Consider the following 22,691-nt stretch of genomic DNA (forward strand, 5'->3'; position numbering starts at 1 on the left):
TTATTAAATGGTATCACCATGAAAAGGGTTTAAAACTTCTTGGCACTGACAGTACTCATATTTTCCAATGGGATGAAAGCAATTTTTCTATGAAAAAGCTCAGCAGTATTATATTTTTACTTTGCCAATTTAAAAGGATCAATCTTTGCCAATCCACACCAGTTCAGTTTTATTGAGCATTTATTAATGATCCCTCACTCCTTTTATACTGGTCTTGGTTAACAGTATATCTGCTCATTCAAAAGAAACTGCAGCATACCGTTCAGAAGAAATGGATTATATGGATTACTCATATAATGGCTTTTAAGACCACACTAACCCAGCTAAATATCTGTTTCAAATACTACCTTCCACAAAATTACCAGTTACTCCAGGTAAGAAACAAAATGGCACACAGCTTCTAGTCAACCTGAATTAAGTTTGCTTTGATAGACTGTCGGTGGAAGGGAATGAGTGCAGTTCTACACATGGTTATACTGCTAATTCTACATTACTTGTCTCTGCTGTTGGAATGAGCACTTCTGACTGGCTGCACCTGCAACACAAAGATAAATTCCTAAACACTGAGCCCAATGACATTAATTCAATTATAACCAACGGCATTTGCCTTCGATATTCTTAAATCCAAAAAAACATTAAATGACCAACTGCGCCTGGACTGAACATATCACTGGGTCTGGAATGCCAACTTCAAACGCTTGAAAACTACCTGGCCAGACTTTGGCAGTGTATCTCAAAACGTGCCTGTCGTTCAGAAAAATAACCCCTAATCAAAACTGCATCACAGAAATGTTTTTTAGAGGTTTCTAGGTTATGTACATTGCAGTGACTTGCATGTGGAGTTGTTCTTTACTCTCAAGGATTGGATGAGTCTTGCAAAAATAACGAGGCACTTAAACAATGACTGTATACCGTCATACATACCAATTCAGAAAGCCTAGAAGGGCAGAAATCAAGTTTCAAATGTTAAGATTAAACTGGAAACACATTGCATAGGGTAAACTTACACAAGTTTAAAGGATCAGGGTCACTCTTGTTTCAGAATTCGGAACAGATCCGCAGCTCCTCAGCATAAATATCAGCCGATAAGTGACCAAAACAGTCCTCTCTCTCCCCAAAGAGACCATTCTTGTCAACAGTTTTTCAATAGAATTATTTTGCACCCCAAAAAGGAAACCTCCTTTACAAAAATCAAGCCCCAACATGGCTAAGTCACAGTCAAGAAGGGGTTTCTAATAAGAATGTACTGTGATGTGCCGATTTCACAAGCAGCACACACTGCACAATACAGCCAATCATGTGATTGGTGGTTTGTGTTTTAGTAAATTTCTTGTTTCAGAAACGGCTTTAACAGAGTTTGGCCAGGCAAGAAAATGAGCAGCACACTTGGAGCAGAAAGTCTCTTTATTTTACATAATACAGAGAATTCTACCCATTTTGAAAGTCATACAAAATATATTACTCATATATACAGCTGATTTAAAGCACCTTCAGCACGGTTGCTACTTTTCTGTGAATCATGGTTTGAGATATAGGTCAATAGTAGCACTAGCCTACCTACTTCTCACACCATAGCCTTATACACATCCCTTTCTAAAAATTCAAATTACAAAAAACAAAAGGCTCAGCCTTTTAACTCAACTCTTCCACCAGGAATGGGCCAGATGATGAGCAAACTTGAAACCATTCAATTACTGAACACTCAAAATGCAGGCAGTCTACTACAGTGTTTTATTTACTGAACCAAAAATGAGTCAACTGTAGAGAGTCAAGTGCTGCTCCTTCCAACGTCTTTGTCCACTGGGCTTTTGCCAAGCGGCTGGTTTGCATTTCTTGATTGTGGCTATAGAGATATGTACCCCCACACACACCAAAATCCTTTCCCACTGGAAAAAAAAAAGGCTTAAAAGAAAAGTCCTCTCATTCGTCGTCCAATTCCTTGACGGTCATACAAAATGTTGAACTTGTTCACAAACTGGTTCATACTATTGCAAGTCTTGGTGATTGTGCCAAGATAAGCCATTAAGCCGACATCATTGCATTGCTGTAAAGAAGAGAAGTTTCACTGCTCAGAAAATCAAATGAAAACTGCAAAAGTAATTTAAAGAATACTAAAAGGTTCTATCATTAAAACGTGGCTGCTGTGAATGCAGAAAAGAATACTTAAAAAATTGCTAAACAAAGTAAGCCTGATTGGCACACTAACTGTACTTCATACTCACATCATAGAAATCCGTTTTGAACTTATGGGTGCTGAGAACAGGAAGTCGATGGCAGAGGGCATTAGCCTCCCGTAAGATTTCATGATTAAATGGCACCTCTCCTACAAAACAGAATTATTGATTTAACTATTCAAATATTGCATGAAACTACTGCTTATCAGAATCATACTGAAAAATGAGACCACCATCAACATAAAGTACAGGAAAACACATTCTGACTGCCAAGCCCATCTCCCCTATTCCTCGGCAGATCATTCTTACCAGCTTCCACTGCTTTAACATATTCCAGAATGACCCGAACTCGGCTATGAAGCATCTTGATGGCACTGTGCTGTGCAATAAGGTGCTCTGCCACTGAAATTAGAAAACAGGCTGATACGAATGGGCACTGACAAATGCTTTTCCATGTAGTCACTAAAGCAAGAACAGGACTTCCATCTTTGCTGCTCTGTGTTCTCCAAATTACTGTTATGTTAGCACTGACAAATACAATATTTGCATAAGAGTACAGCTGCCAATAGCAAAAAAACGTTTCTGCTGAAGACTGATTTGCCAATAAGACACTAAAATGTTAAAAAGAGCATAATATTTGATTCTACAATTTGCTTAATTATTAAAGAGTAATATTCGAAATAGTTCCACATTTGCTAAAGCCCACTGAACCTGTGCAAGTAACTTATGCATTACACCAAAAGAATAACACGATAATGGTATTCGCAGTACAATGGTCCGGTGCTCCTAGCCAATGACCAGCCATATCCACACTGACCTAACAAAAGAGACTTGATTTTGTAAGTTAAAACCAATCTTAATCACACAGTACTTGATGGAACCATAAATACTTATTTCACTATAGTACCCAGTTTACAATGAAAGACGCAGTGTGATCATATCCCATCTCCTACCTGTAGAATTCTCCCCACTTCCTGTAGCAGTCATTCTTGCCACATGGTCCACACCAATTCGTTCTGCCTCCTCTGTTGCAAGAGTATACGTAAGCTCTGCAAAAAGCATTGTTGCCTAGGAAAAGTGAGAAACAATGTTTGAAATCAAATGTGGCAAGGAAACAAAGATTTCTACTACATAGCAGACTCGTGTTCTTACCTCACCATTGATGATGTCAATTACTGATTCATAAACACTAACAGGAAGCTGTCGGGGAAGAAAAAGTACTATTAGGAAGGATACTACAAATGCTCAAAAAAAAAAATATGTATAACCTTACATGTAGTTGGAAAAAGGCACAAAATACAACAAATTGAATGTTAATGGACTCACATCAGTATGCTTGGTCATCGGGTTGAGCTTGAGGAACAGTGGGCTCTCTATAATTTCACACACCTGATTTGTGGGGAATGGGTGGGAGGGAAACAAAAAGAGATGAATACCACAGGATGCAAAATGTGAATAATGATACTTTGATGGGAGCTTCAACTACTGGTTATCATTTTGTATTATAATAAACCAGATGAAAATGTTTTTACATGTTAAACAATGAAGAACAAATGTAATAAAATGCAGGCAATATCTCTGTATGTTTAAGCAAATGTTAAATGGAAAGACATTTATGTGAAATTCTAAATTATACTAGCATCCCTAATTCTCTCATCCTTTTAAAACATACTGTGATTAATAAAGGTACACCAACAATGACAACTGCAAAAAAATCTAGGGACCTAGTCAGTAACCAAGTCTGGACAGGATACTAACAAACTGACTCAAAAGGAGTGAAGTGGAGGACATGGAAGAAAAGGCCACACAGACGTGGAGAGAATATGTAAACTCCATACAGAGGGAGACTGGGTTTAAAAGCATTACCAGTTTCTTGTAGTAGTGAGACAGAAGTGGTAATCCATTATGCTGCTCTAAAACTAAAAGTTGGACATAATTTTTTTACAAGCAATTTACTGGTGGGACTTGCAGTTGTACTAAAATGCAAAAGGCTGGTATTCAGAAAAAGGTCCCCAACCTTCATTTCCTCCAGTAATGTTGTGGTTGCAGTCTAAAACATGAAGAGGACTATATCAAAGAACAGAGAAAGCCTAAAAAATCTACAGCATACAACTTATATTCAAACCTGCTTATGAACATGAATATCTGACTGGTCAGGGGAACCACCAGTTGTATACCAGCCCAGGAACTCCATGTCTTTGAAGACTTGCTTAACTGTAAGAGAACAGACGAAATGGTATCAAAACAGAGCAGCTGTCATGGGGTAGGCTGGTGATGACAGTCAAGATATTCAGAGAGAGACAGACAGATTATGGTACAATGTTGGATGGATGGATGGATACTTCATTAATCCCAAGGGGAAATTCACAAATTGGGAGATGGATGTTAAGGATGGAGCTGCCATACACTGTAAGAGGAAAACAGGAAGGCCTAAGAGAAGGGTTGGCTGTTGGATATAGACAACATAAATGTGATGGGTATAACAAAGCAAGATGCAGAGGACAGGAAGATATGGAAAAATATGATCCATTGCGGCAAACCTAGCAGGAGCTGTCGAAAGATGAGATAATTTTAACTTTTTTAGACATATGAGAAAAAAAAGATAGGAAAAAAAAAAACTAATAAAGAATAAAATGGCTTGCACAATTATATACAAGGCAACAGGATAAAATTACATAAATCCGTAAAAGGAAATAACTGAAAATGACAAGTATGTAATACAGTACATGATCACAATATATTGATTTCTGGACTTGTTTAATGCACTTTTTAGTGTTGAAATGATATTTGACAGATCTTAAAGTACTGGCTATTTCATTTCTAGTACAGTAGTAGCTGATGGCAAAACAGTGGATCTTTGGAATGAGCTACACATGAAGCGCCCATCTTTAACCTTTAAATCTAAGACCTCCAGAAAAATGCTGGACGTAACTTTTGCAGACACCCTCAAGAAGATTGTTATAAAGTCCTTCATCTTTATTTAAATATTACTTCTACAAGTTTTTGCTATAACAGCTTTTGCTATCACAGCTCTTAGTTTTCTTTTACTATTAGAAAAAAGGAATAAAAATTTTGAAAGTCGTGCTGCGCGTTTGTGCTTGTGTTCAGTCTGGGAAAGAAGTATTCCCTCCACACAGGAGCAATACGGACCCAGTTACTCTCTATCAATACTGATCCTAGGTTAATATGCAGATTTACACACCAATTACTTACAGTGGTTAAGTGCTTCCGAGTGCTTTTAGATATACTGTGGTATTGCCTATGATGTGCTCCCCGATTCTGACATAAACTAGGTGAAATAAGGGGTCAGCATAGCTATGATATATAGGAAATTACCAACAACAAGATGTCAAACTCACACTGCTCTTCTTTGATGTAGTAGTAGTCCTTATCAATTACAATTCGATCTTCTACGGTGTGGGACAATAGTTCAAAAGAGTTCATCACTTCAATATTCCTCCCTTCTTGTTTCCCAATCAGAGCGCCTATTACTAGAAATACATGAAAGTTTAAAAATCATACAACATTAAAGCCATTCCATCTTCAATCAACAAAACATGAAGTTCTCTTATCAAGAGCCTTTTCACGCAGCGTCTTATTAAATTGAAAGAGTAATCTGAGTCAAATACACTTTAAGCATGAGGTTCCATTTATACTTAATAAACATAACTAGCCAAGAAAGCACAAAATGGACCAGGGGCTGCACTGGTATGGGTATAATTGCATAGACCATAGACAGGACAGCCAACACATAGCTGAAGGACAGTTATAAAAAAAAACACAATTCTTTTTTAATTCCTTGGAACACTCACACAAACAAAAAATAATGATTGCTGCAGTCTTCTCCATTTCTAAAACTGTATTCAAAGGCACTAATTTTACTTACCTTGCACAGGGCGACCTTCCTGAGAGCGCATGCGGATCCAATGATCAGAAATATTAAGGATGACAAGTGGGTGCAGAGCCACTGACACACTGCCAGTGACCCCTGAGGCCATAACATTGGGGGGTGCTGTAAATATGGAACAATATTAAGTTATTGTAACCTATTTTTTGGGTTTCCAAGGTATAAGAAGAACTTAAGTATAATGTCTTAATTTTCTTCTACAACATTTTTTATGCTTTCATTAAAAAGAAAACCCCACAAGTAGGGATAAAAGAATGAAATATATTTAGCAGTCAGCATCTGGTGCTCCAAAACGCTGCATGGGTACAAATGCAAACAAGTAGTCGCTTAATTACACTTATTTTTGAATACTTTATTTTTTTTAAAGAAATTCTCACATAAAATCTTTGAAATCCTAACTCTTCTTGCTGAAAAATGCTGAAAGTGGTTAACAGAAAGTATATAAAGCATGTCAAGAAAACAAGAAATTACTTTCTTGCATGACTAAGTTTTGCAAGAGCGGCCTTTGTTGCCTCCTTAAAATAAACCTTTAGAGGCTTGACTAAAATTCCTAATGGCAGGTTCCACTGTGGATTTTAACTGCATCAACTTTTTATGTACGAAATTAGTTATTAGGTACCTGTAGCCTTCAACGTTGGAAGCTTCCAAATCCGTCCCATTTATCTAAATCTCTTCTCAATTCTATTAATGACTTTGACTGAATCTATTTTCCAAGTACCCAACCTTGCGACCAACACATCCATTTCACCTTATTACTGTAGATTGCTACCACCTTCTAATAGTAACTTTCTGCAAAAACAACTCTCTTTCTTCTATTTTTGTAACTCTCCCTCTCTGCCAGTTTAACAGCCATTTTCCAGTTTCACTCTGTTCGATTGGTTGCCCTCAACAAATGGGGAAAGATTTTCACGGCTGGATCGCCTTCCTGATGCCAACCTTTAGATTTTCACTTCAATCTTTTCCTTAGTAGACAGTGGGGGTCTGCACTTAACTGAACAAGATATTGACTGCTTCTACCATTTTTTCCCCCTCTGAGCTCAAATTCCACCCAGGTTTCTTTTTATATGGTTGTCAAATGAAGCAGCTAAAAGGAGACACTAGAAGCCTTACAGTTTTACAACTGATGTTGTGCAGGTATCCAATTTACATGAGGTGGTTTTCTTACTGCAAGAAATTTTTTATCACAGCAGTCACTGTATTGGGCCTATGTGTCATGCGTCAAAAAATAAAATGCACTGACCCTTCCAAGATGTTATTTGAGGAAGAAAACAAACAAATAAAGCACACAACAACACTGCACCTACAACAACACCACCTTTTTATAAAGAATTAGAACACACCATGGAACGAGAAGGGACAAATTATTAACCCTGGTTGAATCATGCTGCTTATGCAAATTCTAACTGTCTGGTAACTAAAGGGTGCAAATTGGATAAAAGTAGTAGGTTAGCAGTTTGTGGACTTATTTGCATCTCATTGTTAACTGCATGACAGTTAAGAAAGAATGGTTATGAATGTAAGCAAGCCTTCATTCATTCATTTGTATCCATTTGGTTCAATTTAAAGTCATGGAAGACTTTATTATTACTTATTTGGCGGACACCTTTATCCAAAGTGACCTACATCATCTGAGAGGTACAATTGATTACATTTCTGTTGGTTTTCCAATTGGAGCACAGGCAGGTGAAGTGACTCAATCATTACTGAAACTTAAACCGTCAACCTTAGAAATTCAAATCCTTAACCTCTACATGTACACACACACAATCACAAATCAAAGTATCATTAACTAAAATATGCAGTGGTTGAACTGTATTCTGTGCACCTAAAGTGGACTCCAGTAGGTCTTAAAAAGTCAAATCAGCAGTATTAGCCACTTTTGACACAGCAGACACGGTAGATAAATAAAAACCGCCAAGTTCAACACTACAAATCACAGCAAGCTTCACTATAGTGCAAACATTTGTATTTACACTTTTAGGTTTTATTTCTAAAGGGTTCTGCTACTTTATATTCCAAAAAGAACAATTGTATAATGTTGGAAAAAAAACTGACACAGATTCAATAAGGCATACTAACTAGAAGCTGATATGACGTTTTATGCATTTGCCCTTACACTTCATGAATTGCTTACCTTCCCAGAACAGAGGTTATGGCTGTTCAATACGCTATGCTACACTGGACATTGTACCTCATTTTAGCCTTAAGGATATCAAAAGATACTTTTAAGAAATGAGGCAAAAATACAAAAATATTGAGAAAATGCAATTTCCTAACCATCAGCAAAACCGGTCAATTAACGTTTTGAAAGAACCTTTAGTAGGCGATTATGGATGGAATGAAATCCTGTATTGTTAAGTGCACTGCATGACACCCTTACTTTAAAACCACCCAATAAGTGCTAATACAAGGGTGATCCAATTGAGAAAGAAAGAAACTCTGTCCAATTACAATGTAAAATTAATATCTGACTAAAAGACCGTCTAGACAAAAAAAAAAAAGCTGTTTTTCACCCTTACATACCCGATTGATAATAAGACTACACTACGTGGACTGAAATGCTAGTAAAATGAAGTAATCGTCAAACTCTTGCCCTTACAGGAAATAATTTTAAATCACTATTAAAGAAACAAATGAAACCCATGCCTAACAAAAACCCTTAATCCAAAAATAGAACAAAATATGAATTTTAATTTCTATGGAACTTCACGCCATATACCCCGCGGTTCTTCTGCTGATACTTCGTGATGTTCTCCCATGTCGATTGTCCTTACTTTGCTCCTCCTTCTTACGATGGTGGCTCTAATATCACTGTCGGATTTCAAACCCACAACTAGGTGTCAGGATCCTAGGTCAAGCTACCATTATCAATTAGATGAACAATTCAAACAACTTTATAAACATATACTGAAAACCTCTCCTTTAACTATGCATCAAGAGATTTTGAGACTATTCATAAATAGGGTGAAGAACGCCAGCGCGCTCATTACTTTCACACTTTCGTATATTTGTGCACTTTTTTTCTCGTTCCTTCACCACTAGCCACTAGCCACTTATCTTTAACCCTTTGCTTTTGTAGCAGGGTTTGGATACCCATTGTAGAATTACAGACAAGCCGACGCCTCTAATTTTCCAGTCTGTGCGCCGCTGGGGCCTGTTCTACTCAATTAGCCCATGCTAACTAAAGCTTCCGGCTCCATTGCTGTCACTGTACCACACACTCAATGCTTGCACAACGGAAATTTAAAGGTCTAATTCTCCCTACGTGAACTTGAAATGCACACATAAAACCGACCTACGGTAACAACTACCAACCTGCCCCATCTACTTCCATTCCTCCACCGTTACTTGCCGCCATCTTTCTGTACCGGGAAGGACTGAACAGAACATGCGCACTAGTGCGAAGCTGACTGGAGAGGGCGGAACAGAAGGGCTGTAATGAGCATGCGCTTAGCGATCCAATCTAATTGAAGGTCGCGATCTAACGATATTAAGTTTTGAATATGAATTTAACAAGCACGGCACAAACACAGCAATCAAATTCCACGTTGTTACCGCTGTTATAGCAACGCAACCCAGATAGTGTTTAGGAAGTAAGTTATAGTTTTAAAGGCACAGATAGGGTGCTTCTATATTTCAGAGAAATGTTAATTTATTTTTAGTCAAACATACATTTAGATTTTAATAATGAAAGTTAAAGTAAATATATTGATAAAGGTTAGATATGTTATCTCCCTGGTGGTCTAGTGGTTAGGATTCGGCGCTCTCACCGCCGCGGCCCGGGTTCGATTCCCGGTCAGGGAAGTTAAGTTTTACTTGGAATTTGAGTTATTTGATAGTGTTCAATGTTAATTTGCCGAATGTAACAAACATATCCACAAGATAGACATCTAAATCTCTTGGAAATTCCCCTTCTTCCAAATTATTCTGATTTACAGCCAGTACATTGACTACATTCAAGCCACGCATACATCAGATGCTGGGCACTTTCAATGTTCGCGTGCACGTCAGGATGTAATGAAGAAGCACCCTAAAAAAGTACAAACCACTTTTTCTTTACATTACGCTAATGCTTACCTTTGCCTTATACCTGCCATAATACTGTATTTTAAACTCGTTGCAATATTTGTAACAGCGGTGGTTTAAACGAGAACAAAAGACATGTGATGTGTGAGGTGTTAAATATGAGCTACTATTATTTGTATATTGCGGGTTAAAATTAAATTATTATAAACAGATTTGGAAAAAACGTACTTGTCACATTCAGTTTATCAGTTTTAATCTATTCCTGCATTATGAATTACAAGGTGCAGTACAATTTTGTGAAATGTATGGTTACTTTTTATTTTTCAGGGACCGGATCATATAAGCATAGGCGAAAACGGATGCCCATAACACTAGACTAAATCACACAAATGGTTGTTCATTCTTTCAATTTAAATAATCCCACAGCTAATGTAAATATGTTAATAATCAACGAATAAGATAATATATTTTTCCAACGTAAGCAACTCTTTCTTGCACGTCACATACCCTTAACAGAGAGAAACATTTGGTAGGCCTATTACGTTTTAAATTTAGCTTGACCGAGAGCACTTCAACTTGTAGATTTCGCATACGGTATTTTCCTCTTCTGCATCACGGATGGATACTCCTGTTGGTAAAACAGATCCTAAAGTATTTCAATGATAGCAAAGTCGCACGCGCGTGTTCGTCTCTCTGTATCTCAGGCTGGAAAGTTCCGTCAGTATAAGCAGCGATGTGGGCGGTCTGAACAAACCTGAACCATGCGCCACGCTCGTCGCATGAACAAAAAAATGTCTCTTTGATGTTATGAAAAAAAAAAAAAACGTAAAAATGATCCATCTTTCCATCAATTTTCTAAACCCAGGGTATGTTACACAGGGAAGCTGGAGTCTAACGAGGCAAGCATCGGCGGTAAAGCAGGACGTTAGCCTGTCAAAGGATGTACACTCACGCGTACACGCACGCGCGCACACTGCGAGACAATTTAGCATCGGCAGCCTACCTGACCAGCGTGTCTTTCAAAACAGTTAACTCAGAACGTCTGAGTATTATGCCATACATGCATTTTCTAAATAGATTAAAAATAAGAAACTTTACGTTTTCACAAGTGTAATATGCAGCCACCCGCCCCCCAAAAGCACGTCTTCTGTTATTTCAACACAGTTAACGGAACGTATGTATTTTTTCATAATTTCAAGGTTTTAAACGTGTTATTGTGAGATTTAGGTTATAGTGTAACTTCCTATTACGAGAAATTTATGGTGTATATATGTAGCAGGATAGTTGTGTAATCCAAAAAATGTAGTTATGTTTCATGGTTTGCCTGGCACCTGCTATGAAGATATCTGTGCCCCGTGAATGTCAGTGTCTCGTCGGATTTGACGCAGGCGCACTAAGGTTTGAATATCACGGATCTCCTCGTGTTCGCGCAGATGTATTAATGTATGTATTAATACACAACACGTGTATTCAGAGGCCGGCTTGCACATGAAATTCTTGTGAATTTCTTGTCTTCAAATCAATACATTCATCGACACATACTGTTATAATTTTGAGGAATCACAGGATCTACTTAAGTCAGCTAAAAATGCTATTTGTAGTTTTTTACTTTTGATTTTGATATACTGTACATTATTAATCTCCGAGTTGAAATAGCGTTTTCGCATGACATTTGGCGCAGGGTCAGCCATATTGTACAGCGCTCCTAGAACCATTTTTTTTACTTATGAAGTTTACAATAAAGAGTGTTAATTTGGAGTAGTTGTTTATTTAATGTATTCCCGCAATTGATTCATGACCCTGCAACCCATCAAGATCACCCATCCTTCCGCAGATTAAGTTCTTCAAAGTTACAGGTCTGTGTACACACGCACACACACGCGCACACACACGTATAGACTGTACAACTAGAGACATATGGAGTGAGGCAAATGTGAGACAATGACATCTGAGTTTTTGTGACCCGCATTGGCTACCTATTTTCGTATTTCAGAAGCAAAATAGAATTTAATATTTTATGAAAAATTAATATTATTACTAGTCAGTGTAGCCATTCTGATACCTTTTTACCTAGATTGAAGTGAAAGCTTTGCAGGTTGTCCCTGGTGGTCTAGTGGTTAGGATTCGGCGCTCTCACCGCCGCGGCCCGGGTTCGATTCCCGGTCAGGGAAGGAAGGTTTTGCATATTAAACAATCCGTAGGGATGAAAAATCTGTGAAATCTACTCCATCACACCATATTCCGCAACTGCTTTGTGTTCACACCACTCCGTATTCTGCAACTGCTTTGTATGTTGCTACCCTGACTTCTATCAGCTTTTTACTCTGTTCTTTAGGCTGAATTTAGTCTTTCAGTGGTTTATTACTGGCAGTTACTGGGCGAGCACATTCATTGACTTTAAAAAAAAAACCCTCATATTTCTCACATAATAAAATATAAACTTAAAACATCTGACCATACACTAACGTTTTAGCCACTACATATATATATATATATATATATATATATATATATATATATATGAATATCCATATGCATATACATATACAAATATCTACATATACATATAAATATACATATACATAAGTCTTTTAATCTCACAATATTCAATAAAACTCTTTATTTTTTCCTGATGAATTCATTTTATGCTCCAGTGACTCTAGTTCAAGGTACACTTCCCTGATATCACCCTGCACATACATTTATTTACACAGTAATTTCCTGTTTTAAGTAGAACAACCTTATCTATTGATAGCCCCTTCCTATTTTCTTTATTCTTTATCCTTGGAACCATTTTATCATGCGGTGCCCTGATGGTGAAATTATTAGTGCTGCTGCCTCTCACCTCCAAGGACCTACACTCAGTCCAGGGCTGGTCATTGTCAACATTGAGTTTGCACGCAGTTCTCGAGTGTCCTCGGGGTACTCTGGTTTTTCCCTTGGTCTTGAAGATTTGCAGACATAGTGGTCTAGTACCTTTATACTGTCCTGCTGTGAATAAGGGATCAACTGGTGTCTCATTCAACTTTGATTCCTACCTTGGTTGCTTCTGGGAGTTTGCTGGTTTCTCTGCAAACCTGTAATTTAATGAATACATGCAGAGATGAATGGACTGTGAGAAGGTTATCGTTATTATTCATTGTAGCATAGTGATTAAGGCTTTGGACTCCAGAGTCTGGGTTCAAATCCAGACACTATCGTTGTGTGACAGAATGTTCTTATGTGACTATGAACAAGTCACTTCACTTGCTTGTGCTCCAACTGTAAAAAAGAAAAATAACTTATTGTATCTCTCAAATGTTGTACAAGCATGTCAGTAAAACAATAAGTAATAATAAAAGCAGAGGGGAAACTTCTACATAACAGGACAATCACCGGTAGCAATCTTGGTATGAAAAATCGGATGGGGTCACATAAAACTAACAAATGACAATTTTAATATGGAGTCATAACCATGGAGATATTATAGTGAACTGAATCACACTTGCACAAACCATCAAGTTTGTGCTACAAGCACAACTGATTATAAATCTTTAGTCAAATAATGCCTCTGCAAGCACACAGACAATTAAGATCAATCATCAAACCTTGTCATGTCAACAAACAGTACAATCATCAAAGCACAGTATTAGAGGATGTCTCAGCATCAAATACTCAAGACCAAAAGCAACTAAAATACATACAGTACATGGGTTATCACTGACCTAAACTGAAACAGCAACACAGCCAGCTCTGAGGTAAAAAAGCTACATTTCTATTGGGGCAGACATAATGGATGGACTGGCATCCTCACTAAGACTGCGATAGATACCTTACCTTGATGGGAAGCCATTATGGAAGGATGGCACTGATGAATGCTGATTCTGGTTGGTATGATTCCTATTTTCTTTTCCCAGTCAGGCAGAAGATGCCAAGCATGGTTCATTCCCAAAGTATTATAGGTGGCAGTGCTCCTCTGGTATGGCTCTTGGTTTGGACACCCACTTGGGTTGCGTATTAAATGTACACAGAGGTGACTGGGCGGTCTCATGGTCTGGTCTCCAGCCATCTGGAGTTTTTTTTTTTTGTTTTTTCTGTCCTCCCTGGCCATTGGACCTTACTCTTATTCAATGTTAATTATCCATCCATCGTCTAACCCGCTGAATCCAAATAGGGTCACGGGGGTCTGCTGGAGCCAATCCCAGATAACACAGGGCACAAGGCAGGGTGCCAACCCACCGCAGGACACACACAAACACCAAGCACACACTAGGGCCAATTTAGAATCACCAATCCACCTAACCTGCATGTCTTTGGATTGAGGGAGGAAACCGGAGCGCCCAGAGGAAACCCACGCAGACACAGGGAGAACATGCAAACTCCACGCAGGGAGGACCCGGAAGCGAACCCAGGTCTCCTAACTGTGAGGCAGCAGCGCTACCACTGCGCCACCGTGCCGCCCATGTTAATTATGGTTGATTTATTTTGTTTTTCTTATTGTGTCTTTTATTTTTCTATTCTTTATTATGTAAAGCACTTTGAGCTACTGTTTGTATGAAAATGTGCTATATAAATAAATGTTGTTGTTGTTGTTGTTGTTGAAATGTAGCTCTGAGAAGCAACCATGTTGAGTGTCACCAGGGGGTGCTGTCCAGATAGGACTCTCTTGTTTTATGGTTGTTCCGCCTGACTGAGAAGTGCTTCCTGGGTACAATGTTCTGGCAGCAGAAGTACTCCCAGGAGCCACCTCACCTCACCTCAGTCAGGGAGTCAGAATTGGAAGGAGGTGGACAAAGCTCTGTGGGAAGGAGTGGAGGAAGGGAAGGGAAGAGAGACAAAGAAAAAGAATTGTGTTTTGGAAGAAAACCAGTAAAGGTGTTGTGAATAAAAGATCATTTGAACCCAGGACTGGTGTCTGAGGTTTGGAGTTCTGAGATACCCCCTACAGGTCACACCATATAGGCTGCTTATTTATGAAGCACAGAAAAGAGCTGAAAAGTAGTCCTTGAGAGAGGGGAAAGGAGTGTGCAGAACATCAAAATCAGAATTCTTCTCGTTAATGAAGAAGAATTCACTGCAAATCTCCCATGCAATGTGTTTCAAAATAATTTCTAAACATTACTGCTGGTGCGAGCTGTGAACTGTTGGTTTCAAGATTTTTTACATTATTGTAGTCTGTATCATTGATTTATTCATACTAAAACACTATCATAGCAAGTCACAAGGTGTTAAAGCTCGGAAAATTGCATTATTTATTTGAAAAGAGAAGAAACCTCTAGACATAGTCATAAAGTAACCAAATCTATGAGAGAATTACCTTCTGCACAGTCTCTTTTAAATCGGAATCCTTGCTCTAAATACTTCTTACAGGGTTTTAGCAGTGAGGGTTTGAAAAAATTGATTGCCTATTGGTGAATGATAAAAAATGATATGATGTGCTTCATGTGAATGAAATACTCAAAAAGATGACCCATTAGCAAGGAGCTGATTTGGGTAACTGTCCTGTGCATTTTGAGGAGAATACTGGTTGTTCTTGGACAAAGTAAAACAGGCATTGATTCTACTGTGTTATAAAGGAGAAATGCATTCTACAGCCAGCTAAAAAATCAATGTTGAATAACTTGCAAATAAATGGTCTTCTTTGAGCTTTAAGATTTATATATTAGTTAGCTAAAACAAGATACCACATACTACATTATTTAAAAAATTGATTGAACATTTCAGGGCTATGAGCGACTCCTTCTTAATACACCTTAAGGTAGGTAAAAATGCTTGTTATACCTCAGAAAGAAGAATAGGAGAACTGCTTGATACTTTAGCATTTTCAATATTCTAGATCTACGTTTTTTGGTAAAGATTATTTCAATGTTCTTTTTGATAAAACTACTGACATCTCAGTTTTAAGACAGCTAACTATGTACATGAAATAAATGAGTCAACTGAATCAAGAGGTTAGGCTTAGTTTTGTAGTAACCTGTAACGTGATGGCAAAACGGACACTATTTACTATTTGAGTCCCTTGACAGTCCAGGTTCAGAAAGTAGTAATCTGGTTGTTTTAGGATCTGATTGAGGGACCAGATCCATGTGATGTTGATTATGAACTTCCCATTTGATTAATAAAGTTTATTTAATCTAATCTAATGAAAAAGCATCAGACACTTCGGCTTGTAAGGAGAAGAAGAAGAGAATAATCAATACCAAACATTTTATGCTTGTTATTCACTATATTAAAGTGTTTTCATTCCTTAATGATTAAATAACAGTGCACAGTTATCGCTTTAAATTTGTAAACCACCCTGTCTCTCCTTTATCCCACTCATCTAAGAAGCATTAATGGTGTTATCAATCGCACAACTCTTTAAAGCACAATTGTGACTGTTGATCTTTTATGTAGCTTATTTGCTTTACATATCTCAGTCGTGGAGGTTATTTTGAATTGAATTGAGTTTAGTTTCATGTGAGGGGTCATTTATTTATTCACACTAGATCAGATCAGGATAAATTTGATTTTGATTATGTCACTGGGCCAATCATGTCAGCCACAGAAGACGGAAACAGCATCAAGAGCAAGCACAACTTCTCATAAAGATAAGAAATAGCATTGCACATGTGATGAAGAATTGTGAAAATCAGATTAGGAGGAAAAGATAGAGGTTTTATAGACATTTCATGCAAATTTAAATTACCGAGGCAATAAATTAATGAAGTAATAAATTACTTTATTGTAGTGCAATATGGTGGGTCAATAACTCAACAGTTCTTTAAGCTGAGATATTCCATCTGTGTATTGGAGTTAGAGTAAGGTTATGTCAGCATACATTCAGCAGATGCCACCACCAACAGATGTACAAGAGCTGAAAAGAGTTCTGGGAATGGTGAATTATCTCGGAAGATTCATCACAATGGGATAGCCACTGTACAAACTCCTGAAAAACAAAAGCACCAGGAACTGAAAAGAACTCAACAAAGAGAACCTCTCATCTCCACACCACTTCTAGAAAGACCCTGGAAAACAGTTGCTATGGGCCTATGTGAACATGAGCGCCAAAACAACCTGATAATCTCAGATTTTTTGGAAATACTGCACCTGCCCTCAATGACAAACTCACAAGTAATCCAAGATCTGAAAACAGTTTTCACCAGGCTTGGTATCTAAGTTGAGGTGGTGAGTGATAATGGGCCACAGTCTTCCAATGTGGATATCAAAGGAATTTACTAGACTTCTTGATTTTAGACACTACACGTCCAGCCCTCAATATCCTCAGGGCAATGGGCATGCGGAAAGAGCTGTACAGACAGCAGAGAAAATCCTAAAACTGAAAGATCCTGTAATGGCTTTGATCAGCTTTAGGTCCACCCCATGCTCCACTACAGGCTTCAACCCAGCAGAACTGTTAATGGGAAGGAAAGTGAGGACCACCCTGCCCACCCTAGAGCAGTGGTTCTCAACCTGTGGGACGGGCCCCCATAGGGGGGCGTGAAATAACAAAAAGGGGGGCGTGAAGATGTGAAAAAAAGAAAACAAGAATCAAAAATATGAAAAAAACATCTGTTGAAACCAAAACAAATTAACTTAAACTACATTCTGATACTAGAACAATAAATATAGAATTAGATAAATGTCAATAAAAGTTAAGTAGGTATAATAAAATATGCATTTACATTTCAAAAAAATGTTACGGGGGGCGCGATTAAAACTGTTATGAAAACTCGGGTCGCAAATACTTAAAGGTTGAGAAATGCTGCCCTAGAGTAAAACCTCACTCCAAAATGGCCTGATATAACAGCTATGGGAGACAAAGACAGGATGGAAAAGGTGAAATAGGCACACTACTACAATCCTTGCCACAGAGTGAAGCTCTTCTCTGTCCTGCGACCAAGGGATGTCGTACTCTCCAAGCTGGACCATGAAAAGTTGTGGTCTATGGTAGCAGTCATCTCAGAAGAGAGCATCACTTCAAGATCCTTTATCATCAGGATGCAGCAAGGAGCACAGTTATGGTGGAACCGTCATCACCTCCAACCTGGGCCAGTACCCCAGCCAATCCCAACAGCGCCTGATTAGAGTACAGTGAGGAAACAACTGTATCAGAGACTGTTCCTGTCAGTCAAAGGGAAGCTTTGCCCACAACCCCTCTTTCTGGACAAATTGTGACTAGATTGGGACGGGTGTGCAAACTGGTTAAGTGACTTGAGCTGTAGACTGGTGCAGCACTTATGTATGGCCTTTTGGGGTGGAGAGTTGAGAAGGAGGACTGGAAAATGTTTTGGAAAAAAAAAGAAAACCTGTGCTGACTCTGATGCAAATGTTGATTTTAAATGCAGAAATATAATGTTACTATTATACTACCTTGATTAAGTGAACAAGTGACCAGTTTTGAATGTTACATCTTGAGTTAAGCTACAGCTATGTGCTTAAAATTAAAATAGGGGGAGATATCATATGGAAGTTAAATGGCATTGTGCATTTACTGCAGTCGTGGCCAAAAGTTTTGTGAATGATACAAATATTGGTTTTCACAAAGGTTGCTGCCTCAGTGGTTTTAGATCTTTTTGTCAGATGTTTCTATTGTATACTGAAGTTTAATTACAAGCATTTCATAAGTTTCAAAGGCTTTTATTGACAATTACATTAAGTTTATACAAAGAGTCAATATTTGCAGAGTTGGCCCTTCTTTTTCAAGAAATCTGCAATTCGTCCTGGCACGCTATCAATCATCTTCTGGGCCAAATCCTGACTGATGGCAGCCCATTCTTGCATAATCAATGCTTGGGGTTTGTCAGAATTTGTTGATTTTTGTTTGTCCACCTTCCTCTTGAGGATTGACCACAAGTTCTCAGTGGGATTTATGGTCTGGGGAGTTCCCTGGCCACGGACCCAAAATTTCAATGTTTTTTTTTCTTAAGCCACTTAGTTATTACTTTTGCCATTGGGCATGGTGCTCCATCATGCTGGAAAAGGCATTGTTAGTCACCAAATTATTCTTGGATGGTTGGGAGAAGTTGCTCTCAAAGGTACCATTCTTTATTCATGGCTGTTTACTTAGGCAAAATTTTAAATGAGCCCAATCCCTTGGCTGAGAAGCAACCCCACACAAGAATGGTCTCAGGATGCTTTACTGTTGACATGACACAGGACTGATGGTAGCACTCACTTTTTGTTCTCCTGACAATCTTTTTTCCGGATGCCCCAAACAATCTGAAAGGGGATTCATCAGAGAAAATGACTTTACCCCAGTCCTCAGCAATCCAATCTCTGTACCTTTTGCAGAATATCAGTCTGTCCCTGATGTTTTTGTTGGAGATAAGTGGCTTATTTGCTGCCCTTCTTGAAACCAGGCCAATCTCCAAAAGTCTTCACCTCACTGTGTATGCAGATGCACTCACCCCTGCCTGCTGTCATTCCTGAGCAAGCTCTGCACTGGTGGTGCCCCAGTCCTGCAGCTGAATCAACTTTAGGAGACAGTCCTGGCACTTGCTGGACTTTCTTGGGCGCCCTGAAGCCTTCTTCACAACAAATGAACCTCTTTATTTTAACTCAATTAGCATGACAGAGTGGTCTCCAGCCTTGTCCTCATCAATACTCTAACCTGTGTTAACGAAACGATGTTAGCAGGTCCTTTTGTGGCAGGGCTGAAATGCAGTGGAAATGGGATTTTTGGGATTAAGTTCATTTTCATGGCAAAGTGAAACTTTGCAATTAATTGCAATTCATCTGATCACCCTTCATAAAATTCTGGAGTATATACAAATTGCCATCATAAAAACTGAGGGAGCAAACTTTGTGAAAATGAATACTTGTGTCTTTCTCAATACGTTTGGCCACAACTGTATGTGTTTTATGATAGATAGTGTGTTGCATATGTGTGTGCACTGCAAGCACATGCTGTTCTTCCGAGTTGCTGGTGTTTATTAAATCGCTGTTAAAGTTCAATGAAGCCTACTTGATCATTTCACAAACCCCTCTCCTCACTTTGCCGTATAGGCTATATTTTAAGTTGGATCAACAGCAAAGCACATGCAAAATATCATTAAACATGACATTATTATTTTGGTATAATTGTTTATTTAGCAGTTGCTTTTGTCTAGAATGACTTTCAAATGCTAATCATATTATATACAATCGGAGTTATATGAAGTATAATTTTAACATTCAAAAGACAGTAAATTCAGAGCAGAGCACAAGAAATGAAGTCCTACATTTCCAAGGCCAGAAAGCTGCTGATATACGAGAGCTAATCTTCTGTTCTAAGATAATGTGTAAAGAGTCTTCAAGAAGGACTGTCAAAAGACAGGTGGAAGCAGAAAGGAAAAATCCTCTAGCATGGAGTGATCAGAGACTGGTTGGAACTTTATCAAAAAAACAAATTAATGTTTGACAACTATAGTATACACTTTCATATGGTGTGACTTTCACAAACTTATTGATTTAGTGTCCCATAAGAGGTTGATTAGTAGGCAATAATTTGCAAGGATTCAGACTGTGGCAGGTAGATGTTTTCAGAATTGTGAGGCTGTTTTCCAAAGTAACAGACGTTACAAGGGATGTCCTGCGCGATTCAGTGCTGGGGCTGTTGTTCTTGTTAATTGACGCAAATGATTGTCAATGATTGACACAATTAGATAAACAGGGCTGTATAGTCAGACCTAATAATGTTGTGACCAAATCATTGCTCTCTCTACTGTGTAGTGTTTTCATGAATGACAGACATGCTCTTTAGGACTAGTAGCTCTGTGGCTACATTTTGGCAATCACATGTTTCACCTTTTCATTACTTGTGTGATTTATAACTTGAATTGCAAACATACAGTTTAGCAAAACAAGACAAAAAACACCAAAACCTGTACTGATACTTACAAAAAGTAAATGCAGAGCTGGTTTCAAATGTGTAATCACCCTGGGGTGCCCCTGGGCCCCAAAACTCAAACACAGTAATTACCAAAATGATTCTGGGATAAAATTAAATATATTTATTTACCAAAACCACCCGTGAAAACATCAATAAAGAATACACTATTCAAAACAAATTCTTCATTCTTCCATCCTGTAAGAGTGCTGCCCGATCGAGTCAAAATCAGGGGGCAAGGGACTCTCTTTTACAGTTGACCTGGGAACTTCTTTCAGCTTCCTGCCTCAGTCCTCTGAAGCACTTCCGGGTTCCACATGAACCAGAGCAATCCTTCACCAGCAATGCCCTCTGGTGGTCCCCAAAACCCACACAGGGCTGCCTCTCCGGACTCCAACTCCCATGTAACTCTGTGGGTGTATTAAAATGGTCCAGCCTTGAGGAACATTGCCACCTGTTGTGTGGAGGGCATGAGCTCCTCCTGGTGGGCTTGTTCCTTCCTGGCACCTACAACACTGGAGAAAGAAATCACCAAATAATATATTGTCAGTATAAATTTATGACTCACTATATACAGTAATAGTCTGTACACAAAAACCAGCTAAATTACATGAATCTCTGAGGGGAGGTGTTGGTGGTGAACTCAGAAACTCAAGTTAAAAAAAACTGCCAGCTTTTAGCCTTGTAACGAGCCTGTGCCCCATCTAGTGTTGGTTCCTGCCTTGGAACCTGAATTGGATTAAACGAGCGTGAGAATTGCACAATAGACTGTGGACCTCCAAAGCTCCACTCCATTGAGGCTGTTATCACTTTATGTTATAGGTGTCAGTGATTTGGGACAGCGTCTCATTGTTGTTCCTTTTGCCCACGTGTAGCACTTTGCTACATCCATCCATTATCCCACCTGCTATATCCCAACTACAGGGTCACGGGGGTCTACCGGAGCCAATCCTAGCCAACACAGGGCGCAAGGCAGGAAACAAACCTCAGGCAGGGTGCCAGCCCACCGCAGGGCGCGCCCACACACACACCAAGGACAATTAGGATCACCAATGCACCTAACCTGCAGGAAACCCAGAGTACCCAGAGGAAATCCATGCAGACATGGGAAGGACATGCAAACTCCACACAGGGACGACCCAGGAAGCAAACCCGGGTCTCCTAACTGTGAGGCAGCAGCGCAACCCACTGCGCCACCGTGTCACCCCTTTTCTACATTACACTGCATTTTCCAAGTGTTTTTTGTGAAGCTTGTCCAAGTCTTCTCTCCTGAGTGTCTGCCATTCCTCCAGTGTTAGTTTCATTTGTGGATTTTACAAGTATACTAACTGTATCAAAATATATGTCAATAATGTAACTCAGAAAAAGTAATGGACACAGGACAGACCCCTGAGGGACTCCATTAGTGACCTCACTCTACATGGAGCATTCTCCTCTTATCTGTACTCTTTGTCATCCTGTGGTTAACCAGTTTGCAGGTTACCTCTGATGTCTACAGCTTCTAGTTTCAAAATGAATCTTCAGTGTGGGACAGTATCAAAGGTTTTCTGAAAGCCTAAATGAAGTATATGTTTTATGCTTTTTTATTATATTATGGTTTTATTATATTACAATTGCCTTTTCAAAATAAGCTAAATGATTGATTTGGTATATCTTCTTCTCGTAAACCCATGCTGGCTGCCATTTAGAATATTATTTTAATATAGGTACTTTTTAAAATTGATTTCATATTATAGTTTCCAGAATTTTGCATGGT

General features: G+C 38.7%; 1 protein-coding gene and 2 non-coding genes across 3 annotated transcripts; 2 read left to right on the top strand and 1 right to left on the bottom strand.

Annotated features, from left to right (window-relative positions):
- Positions 1-1,712: 1,712 nt before the first annotated feature.
- Positions 1,713-9,502, bottom strand: cops6 (COP9 signalosome subunit 6). The gene is made up of 10 exons (XM_039747376.1): positions 9,397-9,502; positions 6,061-6,186; positions 5,534-5,665; positions 4,300-4,388; positions 3,501-3,563; positions 3,327-3,374; positions 3,128-3,242; positions 2,484-2,576; positions 2,223-2,323; positions 1,713-2,044 (listed from the first exon to the last, which is right to left on the bottom strand). The coding sequence occupies exons 1-10, from the start codon at positions 9,437-9,439 to the stop codon at positions 1,904-1,906; spliced, it is 951 nt and encodes a 316-aa protein (XP_039603310.1). The 5' UTR covers positions 9,440-9,502; the 3' UTR covers positions 1,713-1,903.
- A 311-nt stretch (positions 9,503-9,813) lies between these two features.
- Positions 9,814-9,885, top strand: trnae-cuc. The gene has a single exon. It is a non-coding gene; the product is annotated as a tRNA-Glu (tRNA).
- A 2,321-nt stretch (positions 9,886-12,206) lies between these two features.
- On the top strand, positions 12,207-12,278 carry trnae-cuc. Its single transcript has one exon. It is a non-coding gene; the product is annotated as a tRNA-Glu (tRNA).
- The last annotated feature ends 10,413 nt before the right edge of the window (positions 12,279-22,691 follow it).

The sequence above is a fragment of the Polypterus senegalus genome, chromosome 3 (genome assembly GCF_016835505.1).
Source record: "Polypterus senegalus isolate Bchr_013 chromosome 3, ASM1683550v1, whole genome shotgun sequence".
Lineage (NCBI taxonomy): Eukaryota > Metazoa > Chordata > Cladistia > Polypteriformes > Polypteridae > Polypterus > Polypterus senegalus.

Excerpts from the sequence above, each read along its gene's own strand:
- cops6 (XM_039747376.1), bottom strand. The coding sequence starts at position 9,439 with ATGGCGGCAAGTAACGGTGGAGGAATGGAAGTAGATGGGGCAG. Across the intron at positions 6,187-9,396 it reads AATGGAAGTAGATGGGGCAG|CACCCCCCAATGTTATGGCC; the intron begins GTTGGTAGTTGT and ends CCATATTTACAG. Across the intron at positions 2,577-3,127 it reads AAGTGGGGAGAATTCTACAG|TGGCAGAGCACCTTATTGCA; the intron begins GTAGGAGATGGG and ends TTCTAATTTCAG.